Here is a 13,668-nt window from a genome sequence, read left to right on the forward strand (position 1 = left end):
GGCAGCCTCACAGAGGGGCCATTTGGGGAAGTGGCTGTGGTCCCAGCAGTGATTTCTTGCTAATCGTTCCCTCTTCCCCTTGGGCCAAAGGAAAGGTGGCCAACCTTCAGGAGGCTCAGGAGCAGCGAAAGCCCAAGGGAACCATCTCCTTACCCTCAAGCACACAAAGCCACCTCAGACAAGTCCAGAAGCTGGTCCTCAATGTCCATCTTGATCCATCAAAATAATAAAAAAGCAAAACTTTTCCACTTCCCTAAATAAATGGGAAATTAACCACATGTAGGTGAATCTGTGCAGAGGTCTGCTATCTCAGTGCAGGTCCTGCCTGAAAACCGTGGGAGGTTAGAGGAGGTAGGTGAAATAATATTTAAGTTAGATTTAAGGATGTTTAAGGAAGAAAACCTTTGAGTTTTCAAATAGAGGAAGCTGCGATACTCATATAAATCGCACTGCCCTGTTGTGGGATGCCATGGATCTCCCAGGCTGAAGAACTGGTGGTGGGACAGGCAGGCTGGCCCCTTGCCTGGGCTGCCTCTCCTACAGTGAAAGGGTTTCCTTCCTGCTGTCTCCTGCCCTTTAAAAGCAGGTTTGCTATTGATCCTTGAGGGAGCTCTCCAAAAGCTCACAAAGCCTCTTGCATATAAACAAAGAGTAAATACGGTGGCTTAATGTTACTTACCTCAGAATATGCTATTTGTTCTAAAGGGAGATTAACTTAACTGCAAATAAAAGCACCTCGGAGCAGACTTTAAGGTATGCTGAACTGCTGCTGGTTTGAGCCAGAAAAACTAAACAGACCTTAAATGCGACCATCTATCTTTACTGATCCTTTAGCTTTGCCAACAGCAAGCGTATGATTAATTGCAATCACTCAGCTGGACAATCAGTTTAAGGAAACATGTTTGGATTTTATGCAATTTTTAAAAAAACTAGGCAATTCCTGCTTGTCCTTACGGCAAACTGCTGTTTGTGTAGGACCTTCTATATGGTCACAAAAGCTTACATATTTTCCATTTACTATCATAAAAATCTCCAGATTATCTTTTCCAGCATCCTAGGAATACATATATATGAGCCATTATGTTAAACATTTTTTTTCTTCTATTTGTTAAATTGCTGAACCATTCAAAACTCTAAATTATTAGGAGCATTTAAAAAACACAGGAGACTACAAAAGGAATACAGGCCCTTGCACGCACACAAAACCAGACGTGCAAGTCCAGAGGATGTGAAGACTTAGTTAACAATATTCGCAACGAACAAACCGGATGACAAACACACAGTGAACATTACTTGTAATTGGAAAGTATTACTTACCAACCATTGCACTCACTTCTCCTGCCATCAGCCGTGGGACGGTGTTGTTGTACAGGTTAACATCTATGATACCTTTCCGAATTGTTTCTCCTACTTTTGCTCCCAGTAACACTGAACCAGTGGTTTCAAAAACCGAAGCCAAAATGCAAGCCTGGCGTAAAGTAACGACACCAGAGCCCACAGCCGTTCCAAACGAATTGGCAACATCATTTGCACCAACCGAAAAGGCTAAAATAAAAGCAATGATAAACCCCACAATGACCATCCACAGGTACTCATCCATCGCCATTTTTCCCCAAACTGTAGATTAGCTTCCCCTTTGCAAATAGTTAATAGGCAAGGCTGGAGGGCACCGACACACGGATTTGGAAAGCAGATTTCTCGTAAACAATGAGTTCTCTCTGGAAAGTGCTGGGTAGTGTTAGAATGTGAAGAAACTGCTAACTGCTGATTTTCAAACTACTATAAATACTGTTCATTTGGCTGCCGTCGGTCAGCAGTGAAACACATTCCATATTTTGCTCCCAAACTGGTACAACTGCGATGTTCTGTCCTGCAACAGAAAAAAAAATAAAAAAAACAGAAAAAAGAAAATAAAATTAAAAAAAAAGAAATAAAAGAAAGAAAGAAAAGAGGGGAATTCTCAGCAGAGCCTGTAACAGTGTGTGTTTTCAGAAGTAAACAGATGAATTAAACCCCCTAATGGGGTCCTACCTCAGCATGTGACTGTTCTAATCATAAAGCAACTCAGAAGAGGTTAAAATTAGGTCACCTCCAAAGCAATATGTTTCTTGCAGTATCACTGAGCTAGGAAATCTTTTGAGCAATTTAAAAGGATTTAGAAAGGTTGGGCATTTTGTTTGTGTTGAGTTTACCTAACAGTGTGATAAACCCTCTTCCTAGAGGAAGGATTCTTCTTGGCTCTTTGCACGCAGTGAGTATAAGATATGCAGAACATATAGACCATACCATACAGCCTGATTCCCAGTTGATGTCTATCACCTACCTTCACCATCCTCAGCAGAGCTCTCAACATTTTATCAACTGCAGCCAGGGATGCCCTCCTTTGAACAATGACTTAATCTATATGTCTGTCTAGGGAACGCTACTGAAAATACTCTGAAGGGCATTAATATTCATCTATTGCTGTTATCACATCCCGTGCAGTAATACAATTTTCTTATAGCTTCTCAGTCACTGAGACAGCACAGTAATCACAATATTCCCATACATTCCTACAGATTTAGAGAAGTTTAACTAAAAAGTTAAGCTCTCTGGTAACTAATTATAGGAAAGAGAAATTGCTGATAGTTATTATATTCAACCCACTGTTACAGACATAGTATTTCTTTTAATAGTTTCAGTTTTGTGATTGCCTTTCGAATTACATTTAGCTATTAATTAGTCTAATCTGAGCTCTTTCACACCAAAAAAAAGGGACAGAAAGGGACTTCAAAAATAAACCCGTTACCATCCAAAAGACTGCAAAGCAGAGTATAGGGCCCACACTGATATCAAGATGGTCAAAAGCTAGAAGGAAATTTGCTCAAACCTCCTGCCTCTTCTGAGGCCTGCTTCTCTTCTGCTAGCAGCTGCCATGGAGACGTCCCATGCAACCCTCTTTCCCATCCATGATGGTTGGCTACAGAAAAGTGGCATTTTGGAGGTGGCAAGGGGTTAAAGGAACATTTAGCGGCAAGCACCCATCAGCCAACTCCACACGTATTAAGAAGCATTTCAAGAGATCAGGGGATATCAGACAAAAAGCCCTGAGCCCATCTCCTGCTCTAAGTTTTTCCACAGTAACTTCAGTCTCATACAAAATACCCACACCAACAGTTTCAAGAGACCATGCTTAATTTCTTTCGATGACCCCAATGCAATGTATGTCCTGCGGTAGCAAGGAGGAAGGGTCTCTGAAACCTCTGACATAATGGCAATATTCACATATTCCCAGAATGCTGAATCATTAAGAACTACCAACAGGAAAATAACATATCTACACATCAGTGTTTCCAAGAAAACCTGTAAGTTGATGTCAAGGATTGATGCTTTCTCTAAATACACATATTCAGCAGAAAAGAGGTCCGTCTCTCTTTCTCCAGGCTCCAAACTGGCTGAACAACTGTTGCTCCAGTCTTTTCCAGACATGAAGCAGACATCAATCCTTGAATGCCTTACACTCTAAAATAACATCTTGGAAGGTCTTAACAACTAAAAACATTTGTATAAGGATTTTTATACTATGAGATAACGTGAGAAAACGAAGCACCAATGCATTTTTGACTTTTGAAGACTTGTTGCCTTTTTGTAATTCATGAGCTCACAGCCCATTGAGTGAAAAAGGTCTTGACAGAGAAGTCTAACAATATTTGGAAGAAACAATTAAAGTTAGCACTTGTTTGCCTGTAAAGGAATGCAAAACACTGTTAAATTCATTCACTAAAAACTTCTATTATATATATGAGATTTTTGCTAGGACATGACGTGCTGGACCACAGTCCTTTCTTGATCCTGGAGATTAATGATTACATTCTTCATCCTGCATGGATTTACACAGTACCTTTGCCAAGTTAGCTGTGGTGCCCCAGTTTCCTCTCCTGAAAATGGGCAAAGCTTACTGAGATCTATGCATGCATAGACGTTGTGATTATATGAGACCCGTTTCCTTCAGACCCGCAAGATGAAAGCACATCCTTATTCCCAACGGAGATCTGTCTTTTCTCCACTTATCAACCAACCTACCAATTTACTGTGGTGACCCAATTATCTGGGATAAGGAAGAGCAGGGGGATTGTGACATTCCCCCACTGCAACAGAGTTCATGGGACAACGTTTGCCAAATCTGGCTCCTCTGGCCACAGCGAGTTCCTGCAGCTTCCAAAATAAACCACTAAGTCACAAGGTTGCCTCTATTAGCTTCCCTGGGAGGGGGAGGAGAACTCCAGATGGTCCCAAAGAAATGAAGACTTCAAGTGTGTGTACGTGTGCTCCTAAAACTCCTCATGAAGTCTCCCGAAGTCTGTTGATGGGGCTCTTGGCAAAGGGCTCAGAGAGGCAGCCACATAATCTCCCTCCCCGTGAAATGGGATATATGACCTCGTGAGAAAAGGATGCCTTAAGTAAGAAGTCACCTCTCCTGTCATTTTATGCAAGGTGACAGTTCGAAATAGAGCTTCCTTCAAGACTTGGGAGGCTCGACGTGACCTCTACCGCATTTGCACAAGTGACAGAGCACAACGATGGCCAAGCCTTGCCTTTAATTAGATGTAAACCAAAAGGAAAAGAGGAAAGGGAGTAAACACACGTTTAAAAGTTAACTTGCAGGCACCATTTGAATGGCCAGGTGTTACTACCTTCAACCTTCAATAACTGTAAGAGGTGTTCACTGTTTCAAGACAGAAACAGAAAGGAGAAAGGAAAGAAAAAAAGGGGGCACATCTCTGGTGAGAAAGTTTTCAGAAATGCAAAATATCCTGCAAAGTAGGCCAGTGACTAAATACAGACTAAAGCTCGAAGCATGCTTCTTTCTAGAGCCCAAAATATATCTGGCATGCTCAGACATACTGAGCTATGCCCCTCATCACCTAATCTAACCCAAGAGCCTGTGGTATTTCGTGTTCCTGGGACGAAAAAGAAACTGGAAAAAGCCACTGTATAGTAGGGAACAGCAGATCTGCTTTCTGCATGACAGCTGGAAGTCACTAGCCTGTTTCTCTCCCGCACCCATTTATATTTCATCAGCATGCCTCTGCATGCCAAATGCAATTCAGCTTGACCTGGCAGATACTAGGAAATCCTCCCATTTACCTGCGGGATCCATACCGCCTCTCCAAGGCTTCCACAGTCTGGTGCACTACGCTAATGCAGCAGACTCTGGGTGGAAAAGTTAATTTTCCTATTTAGGCTTTGGATAACTCTTCCTGGACCAGCCCAGCCTGCACTGCAGTGGCCGTGCTGCAAACTCACCCTTGGGCATTAGCAGGGCAGAGGAACTGTGTTAGCACCGGGGAGCTTCAGCAGGACCTAAAGCTGAAGCATTCTTCTCTGGTGGCTGTTAGTGCAAAGGGAGATGCATAGAGATGAAATTTCAAGTTGTAAGAAGCTAATTCTATGCCAAGGCAAGATTTTTAGCTAATACAGTTCTCTTATGATCGATAATTAGTGTATTATACTTGGGAGGTCTGAGTTGAAGCTTCTAACTGCTTAAGTGGACTTAAAAACTTACAGAACTTGCACTTCAGTGAGAAAAATCTAATTTTTGGAAATGCTAAGCACGTCCCTCTGCCCTGCTGGCAGATGATCCAGACACCCCCCTTGGATTTTATTTTGTTGCTAGCTTAACAACTTGTTATAACTCTGTCAACAGAAAGTGCTATTGCTTCCCTAAGGGAGAAATGAAAACAAAACCTAGGTAAGGAAGCACCTTGATTCATGCAGTAAGACAAGTGAATCCTCAGGAAAATGTCAGGGTCTCCTGGTAACCACGAGATCATTTTAGGACATGTTTATATATGGACATTTACTAAGACAGCTCTTCTGGAAACTATTCACAATAGAAATCTAAGCGTAGGTGAAAAATAACATGAAATTTGAAAAATTAGGATGTCAGTTGTTACTTTTTTTTTGCCAAATTGCTGCTAAAGAGAATGCAGAACCATCTAAAAGGGACAAATTTAACAGCTCAGATGAAGTTCAGTCTATGGAAGCAGAGTGCACTACCTACCAGCAATCCAACTGTTTGACAGAAAGGAAACAAACAGAGACCCCATAAATGTCCTTTAAACTTCCCTTTGCAGAAAATAAGGGAAGAACCTACTGCACTCATGGAACATTGAAAGGTATATAAATGACCCCATATGCAGCTCATGCCATATGTAAATCATGCTGCTCATGCCATATGTGAATCATGCTGTATGCAGTTCTGCTCTCAGAAGTTACCCCATGCTGCAGTTGAAAACTTTCTCTTGCTCCGGACAGGGCAGAAATTCCACAAGTCCCAATTTTAACTGTTTGGTTGTTGCCCAAGTATGAGCAAAACTCGAAAGACAGCAGCTAGTGTAGCATTTCTCAAGGTAACTCTTACAACTCCTCCACTCTGCGTTATGACAAGACAGACAGGGGAGGACAATTTCCCCTGCAGTGTTGAAAACAGCAGACGTTACATGATAGACAGCAGCACTGAATTTGTAATGACAGGCAGGTTCACTTCCAGTTACCAGTGGCTGAAAAGCCTGTCTAAAATGCTTACCAGACAGCAGCTTCTAGCAGGTTATTCCATCCCTAATTTCTGTATGTTGTTCTTTATATAAAACCGATCTGTCAGGCTTCCCACCTGTGTATATAAACTCATGCCAGATCTGGCATTCCTGTCTATTGGTGCATAGAAACCAAGCCTGATTTATAACCAAAGCTACTAATACCGTTCACATCAATAATCCTTATCATTTCCAATTCATGCTTGGGCCACAAGGATCACAAGTTATCTACTTTGAAACCGTAATACTACACTCATATGAAAGATGGTATTAATTCAAGTGGTTCAAGACCAAGAACATGCCTATATGGCTCTAAATTACATGCACAAGACTTGTCACAAGGCCAAGCGCGACGCAAGTTTAGTGCTCCAGTACAGAAAAAGCACCCTTGACTTACTTTAAAAATATTGCCACATCTGCAGCAGCAGGTTTTGTATCAATCAGTTCCTATTTTAACAATGTGTTTAAGCATACTTCATGCCACTACTTGATATGGAAACTAGTCTGAAGTTGGTAGCTTTCCAAGGACTCCCATCCAGCTTAACAGCGCAGAGAGGGACTGTCACCGCCAGCTCCCAAAAGTTCCAGAGGATGCTTCTTTTTCTTAGTCCCTATCAACCTCTGTTCTCACCACTGAAAGGTCAAAAATGCGCATAAAATATTTAGCATAAGATCCTGTTGCCGAAAACATTCACTAAAACCACAGAGAGCAGTCCTGTTTAAACAGCAGCTCTACAAACAAGTAAGATAGGTAAAGTATCAACAGGTCCTTCTGCATTTGCTGATAAATATAATTTTCTCTAACTAGAAGACAATTTGATCCTTTGATGACTGAACAAAGTCTTTTTAACAAGCAAGTGTTTTTTATGATTCACCACTACAGATTTTTAAGATCCATTCAGAGAAAACAAGTGTTCATGGTTATGGAAAACATGTTTTATAAAACAAAGACATTCAGAGAAATCTTTAAAACTCACCCAGTATTTAAAAGTTGTTTCAAAAGAAAAGGAGCTAAGTTCTTCCAGCGACTTGCTCTCCCGATTGTAAATACAGGCTGAAGTCTAAAATAGACATCCTATCATTTAGCACACTCACACTGAACATGCAAACTTCCAGAGGGTAGAAAGAGGGCTATAACTTACACCAGGCAGTCCGGGGATAAAATTCACTCCGGCACAGGAGAGCACACAAGACAACACTGAGAAGCATCAGTGTGAGTCCAGAGCCTTATTCAGTAGGTGAAAATCTGCCTCCTCTTAAGCAAAGAATTCTGCTGGGGGTGGGCACTGATAAAACACAACACTGCGTCACGACTGCACTAGTGAGACAAACCAATCCAATGAAGCTCACATTAAAAGCAACAAAACATTCCTTTTTTTTCCAATCCCCCCTCAAGCATAGGCATAAATGAGGAAGGAAATCTCATTTTTGATCGCTGGCTGGGCAATTTGGTGAGACCAGGTAATCTCTGAGGAGCCCCAGGTCTTGTTTGCAAGCACGCTTAACTCAAGTGCAAGTGATGGTAGGGTATGTACATCCAATTCAGGAAAGATGTTGCATGCTTGATACTTTATCCATGTCAGTAGAGGTCTCACAGGCTACACAGACTGCAGAAAGTTAAAGATGTGCATTAGTTTTGACTGGATTGATGCCTAAGAAAGCAACTTCACTTTCAACAGTTCGACCTAAATTACCCAATCCAAATTCCTTCAACCACTTTCCTTTAAGTGGGAAACATTTTTGCGTGTATGTCAAGGCAAAAATAGTGTTTGCCTAAAAGCACCCGGCTTAGCTTTGTATAAAATATTTGCTTTAATACTATATAACACAATTAAGCCATTTTATCCAGCAAAAAGTAATGTAAATCAAAATTGTCACTAGTTTAGAAATCAAACAGACACCAATTTATTTGAGCACATTTCTGTTTTTTAATAAAAGATGCTTTAAATTTAACTGTTAGGTTTTACTCCATTCTGAGTCACTGAAAACCATGGAATCATAATTTCAACATGAATTTAAATTGGTAAATTTCCTGCATCCTGAACATTTGAGAAAAACCAAATAATTGATTTATATTTGCAAACACAGACTTGGAAACAGAATTCTTACCTCATCTATTTTTTCAAGTTTGAATAAAAGATATTTTTTAACAAGGATGCAAAAGTTTTCTAAATTGGTTATATTCAGCTGCAGATTATACTCAGGGATAAAGCAATAAATACGAAAAGTGCTTTACATTTCTTAAGAAAACTCACATGGATCAGTAAGCCTACATCATCTTCTAAAAAGAATTAAGGCAAAACTCCAGCTAGAAATCTGCAATGCAGAAATGACACTAAAAATCCCCAATAAAAATAAGAATTATGAGGCCATGATTCTTTGCAAGAAATGCTGACTCTTCATTTAAGGTAAATACCCACCTACTATTAAGCTTACAATATAGCTAACTTCATGACAAGCTGCATCTCTTCAGACTGGTTGCAAAGTCTTTTATTTCTGTAATAGCTGGTAAACAGGCTTTCTAAAAAAGCCTTTTCACTAGAAAAGTGAACACTGGTTTTCCCTTATGTACAAAAGTAACGTATTTTAACAATAATAATAATAATCTTTTCCTGCAGATCTAAAGATAATACTTTTTCTTTTGTGCATGAGTAGTGTCAATCAATTCAATTGAGAGCTATCATAGTTGTAAACATTAAGTCAGCCTGCATTTATAGGTCTGGATTCCAAGATTTTGAGGAAGTAAATAAACACAGAAACTTTCTTGGAGCACTCAATTTAACTTTATAAAGAAAAAAAAAGAACACAAAATATTATTTCATGTTCTCTTTATAGCTGACAAGTTGTTGATGTCTGCCTTGGAAAAGCTCAAACCCAAGCTGCCCAAGTAAGTGCTAAACGCACCCTAGTTCTCCTTAAAGGACCATTCACTAAGGCCTAGAGTAATCACCACCAGCATGCAGATGCAGGTAAAAAGACTGCTGAAAGGACACATTATTTGCGAGGGATCTACACAGATTTCAAAAGCCAGAAGCTGCCGGCCCGACCAGTGGGAATCATTTCAGACCCCGGAGAATAACAAACTGGAATCATTTGAGTGCCGCTTCCCACGAGCCAGCCCGACCACAGCGGTGGTTTCTTGTTGACCTAAGCTTCAGAGCTCGGTCTACACGCAAAGAAAAGGATATAATAAACAGCACAGAGAAAAGGAAATATCTTCAAAGTTTTTGTTCTGCTAAATCAGCATTGTGGACCTCAGGCATGGGAAAATTCAAGCCAAGATAGGTTGACCATTAAAAAGTTACAATTTGGGATACCACTAAAGAAGCAGGCAAAGGAAAATTTATACGACCACAAAATAAATTATGAGGATCGGCTTTTGGCAACGGCAGCACAAGTTTGGTTCCCATCAAATCAAATATGTGTAGAAATTATAAATATTATATATTAAAACATCCATCAGATATCCTAATTTCTTTAAAATTGAAATTTATTCTGGTAAATCCACAACTGAGAGATCCCTGCCTGATTTGACAAACCCATGCTAGGAAAACTTATATTCTGGTTTAAATAATGTAATACTACATGCCAATTTCAATAACTAATTTTAAACCCCCTTCAGTTTGCATTTCCACATCAGCTATTTTCTGAAAGATCCCCAGGTTCTCATTTACCAGTAACCAGTAAAACAACGTTAATTTGCAACTTAATGTAACTTTTATATCAAATATTACTGGCCTTTTTTGCCATTCAGATGGGAAGGCTACATATTTCAGTGATTGTGCTTATTCTAATATGTGCTTATTCTAATAAAACGTGTTCTACCTTTTTAGTAGAAAATAACGGGGAGTGATTCTAATTTTCTAACATAAAAACCTGCCAGAATTGGAACCCAAATACCTGTAAACTGCTTTGGTCAGAAACAGAAATAGAATAAAATACATCAGAAAGCTGAAGGGTGTTGTTCTAGTTACATTGTACCAACTCAAATAAGGTTACTGACCAGCAACAGGAGCTTTCAGGCTTTCACATACCTGCCGGTACTCTAAAATTTGGAGCCATAAGCAGCTGAAACCAGGGAGGTTTTGTTTCCCTTATCAGTATTTGTGTCCCTGACCCTGCCTGGGAACCCTTATTTCCCTTCAATCTACAAACAAAGTAAATAAAATTAATGAGAAGAATCAAAACAGTGGCAGATGACTGCACAGGTATAACATAGCATCTCAAAGAAATACAGCTCTTGTAATACCTTTCTTTCTAGTTTTGAAGGCCCCCATGACATCTACACCATAGGGGACATGAAGCAGAGCACCACACGCTCATCATTACCTGGAAATCAGCCCTTGGGTCCTTGAGACTAAAGGAGATTTAACAGAGCTCTATCAAACACAGCACCATTTCTGGGTGCTTCAGTAACTCCATTGCGCATAACGAACACCAACAAAATTGAGTATCTGCTCTGCAGATAGCTGCAAACACAGTTCAAGCTGGAAAAAGCCATCTCCAACCAATAAAAACACATCTGCTTTTGCATACTGGGTAGCAAGCTCCAACACATTCTGTAATCTATCAGGATAAATCTCTGAGTTAAGAGACATGCTTCCATGTTTCACCGCAAGAAAAAGCATCTCAGGGACTCTCTGGAAAGTCTTAATGTGGTAAACATGAAAATTAAAAAGTCGCTTGGCATTCAGGGATGGAGCAACTCCTCTGCTCTGAGGAAGCAAACCATTTGGGTGAGCTTTCTTGATGGCTCTGAACTCTGTCACACTGTCATCCAAACTTTCTTCCAGCAAGTCCCCACACGCTCAAAGATGATGTCCCACCCCAGCTTAAAGATTTCCACTCCCAATGGTTGAGGCGAGTCGGCTGTGCTTTCACAGGCATGCAGGGAGAGCTGCCATGTTACAGAGCGTGACTCTGCTTGAGATCACACTCGTCTATCAAGAGAGCAAGCTCTGGGAAAATGAAAAGGAGGAACCCACAACTGGAATTGCCAGAGGCCAAGGCTGGCACAGAGGATGACACAGGCTGTGGGTGTTGTGTGGCCTGGGAGAGCCAGCCTGGCTCCAACCCCTGCCACAGCACAAGCCCAAGGCCAAGCCGAGCCAAGAGGAGTTCAAAGGCAGGAAACCATTCTGAAGGCACAAGGCTTTGACCAGTCCTGAATCAAGCACTAATCCAGTTAGCGCTGGGAACTGGACTCATATTGCCAGGGACTCAGGCTGATTCACCAGAGACTGAGCATACTATGTCCATACTAAGCCCAAGGGAACTGGTGAACAGCTGAAGCGAGCCTCACTGATTTTAATCCATCACTTCCCCTCCCCAGACACATATCTGAATAAAGCAATCAGCACGGGCAAAGTATTTCAAAGAGCCCTGGCTACTGCTGACAACTCGAGAAGCATTATACTGAAGGACCTACACCGACTTTACACAGAACATAAAAAACTGCCCATGAAATACTCCAGTGGTGATCCAAAAATACACATTTTACAAATTCAGAGGCTTATGCAAAGATCCCCTTGATAACAAGCCAGAGTGTGCTTGCCAAAAGTCAACAATGCAAATTTTCCAGATAAAGGAAACGTGACACCTCAAGCCCCAGATTGCCTGCCATTTCCATTCTGGTTTGGGTTTCAGAGAATAACCGTGGTGGAGCCTTTTCCTCTTAAGCCAGAAGAGATGGCTGGGGCTCCCCTGAGTCCAGCAATTCTCTCCCTTCAAAGGGTGCCGGAGTGTGCGAGTAGCTACCAACATGCCAAACCACACTGGCTGGCTCTCACTGACAGACTCCAAAATTAGTGTGGCCAGCAGGACAGAACACCACCAAGCACTGCTGAAGTGAGCTAGCTGAATGCCAAAAGGAGAAAAGGACCAGCGGTATAACCAAAGAGAGAAGGGACAATGACACTCAGGTGCTGATCGGGGTTATTGGAGTAAGTAGAAATAGATGAGGCCAATACACTGTGGCAATGGAAATCATTTGGTTTGGGATTTTTTTCTATATGTATTACAGTAATAAAAATACAAAGGTGGAAACAGCAATGGAAGCTTCATTTCATAGCAATAGGAACCAAATATTACAACTGAAGGCGGTTGACTGTGCCCAATGCTGTCTGGAGACCATGCAAAGAATGGCATCTGCCAACTAAAAGGCATGTTTCCCCCTTCAAAATCCAACAGCTGCTCATCTTTGTTCTTCAGAGTCCATGTAATGGTCCACATCTATCTCCTGTAGCCTTTGCTGCTAGAGACATGAAGAGCATGACAGTGAAGCAAAAACCTTGAGTTCCACCTACAAGGCAAACTTAACATGCCATCTGCTTCACCGTAGGTTGATGATGCTGCTGGAGAAAACAGGTGGCCAACAGATTTGTCACACTGGCTAGGAATTAAATCATCACCAGTGTAGCATGCCCAAATAAATGTCCCATAGTTGGGTTCTTGGCTCAGCAAACCCTTCCAAGAGAACTTACTAAGGGCATGTGATCCTGTGAAGCAAGTCAAGAGAAAATGGGCTTTATCCTCTACAAAGGAAAATGTTGCTCTCTGCTTCAATGCTTCCCCTGTGTGAGAATTAGAACCTAAAATCATAGGAAAAGCAGACCTACAAACCAGCTTAATATAGCGGTTTTGTCAGGGATCTTGTTACCAAAACTCTCTCCCTCAGATGAGCTATTGGTCATGGGGAGAAGGCTCCATGTTTTATCTGGGCTTTTCCTAGCCTGGGAGCAAAGCCTGGTAACATTAGCTTTTGTACTTTAGTGGTCCAATCCTTACATCCATGTGCAGTACAAAGAATCTTCCCAAAGGTATGGGCAGGATAACAGGAAACATTGACTCCAGTAAACTGCCGAGCGTATTTATCCATAACAAGAGCTCGAACAGCTAGAATTTCTCTGCTTGCTGACACAGAGGCTATAAAGAGAAGAAAAAGTCCTTAAGGCAGCAGAACATATTTTTTTGAGTACAAGGCACCAGAAAACAGTGCCAGTGGCTAGTGTGCCTCATCCTCTGAAAAGGTGTTTATAGCTAAGCTGTGCTGATGATAGTGATGGATTACACCACACCAATGGTCACCCAGTGG

The 13,668-nt window shown here is 41.2% G+C and overlaps 1 protein-coding gene across 5 annotated transcripts in view; it reads right to left on the reverse strand.

The window, feature by feature from the left end:
- The window catches only part of SLC20A2 (solute carrier family 20 member 2), a 57,849-nt gene that overhangs the window by 30,590 nt on the left and 13,591 nt on the right, over nucleotides 1-13,668 (reverse strand). For 3 of the 5 annotated variants that reach the window (XR_009747692.1, XM_061478799.1, XM_061478789.1), the window contains exon 2: nucleotides 1,318-1,870. Coding sequence is in view for 4 of the 5 variants with exons in the window: in XM_061478799.1 (XP_061334783.1) it covers nucleotides 1,318-1,606 (289 nt within the window). In the remaining variant the exon portion in view is untranslated. Of the gene's footprint in view, nucleotides 1-1,317; nucleotides 1,871-3,880; nucleotides 4,160-7,717; nucleotides 7,952-13,668 lie in introns of those variants that run through there. The other 2 variants (XM_061478809.1, XM_061478817.1) reach the window with 2 other exon arrangements.

Source organism: Pezoporus flaviventris, unplaced genomic scaffold (genome assembly GCF_033815535.1).
Source record: "Pezoporus flaviventris isolate CSIRO_AGI_PZ_B2104156 unplaced genomic scaffold, CSIRO_AGI_Pfla_v1 ptg000002l, whole genome shotgun sequence".
In the NCBI taxonomy this organism is placed as follows: domain Eukaryota; kingdom Metazoa; phylum Chordata; class Aves; order Psittaciformes; family Psittacidae; genus Pezoporus; species Pezoporus flaviventris.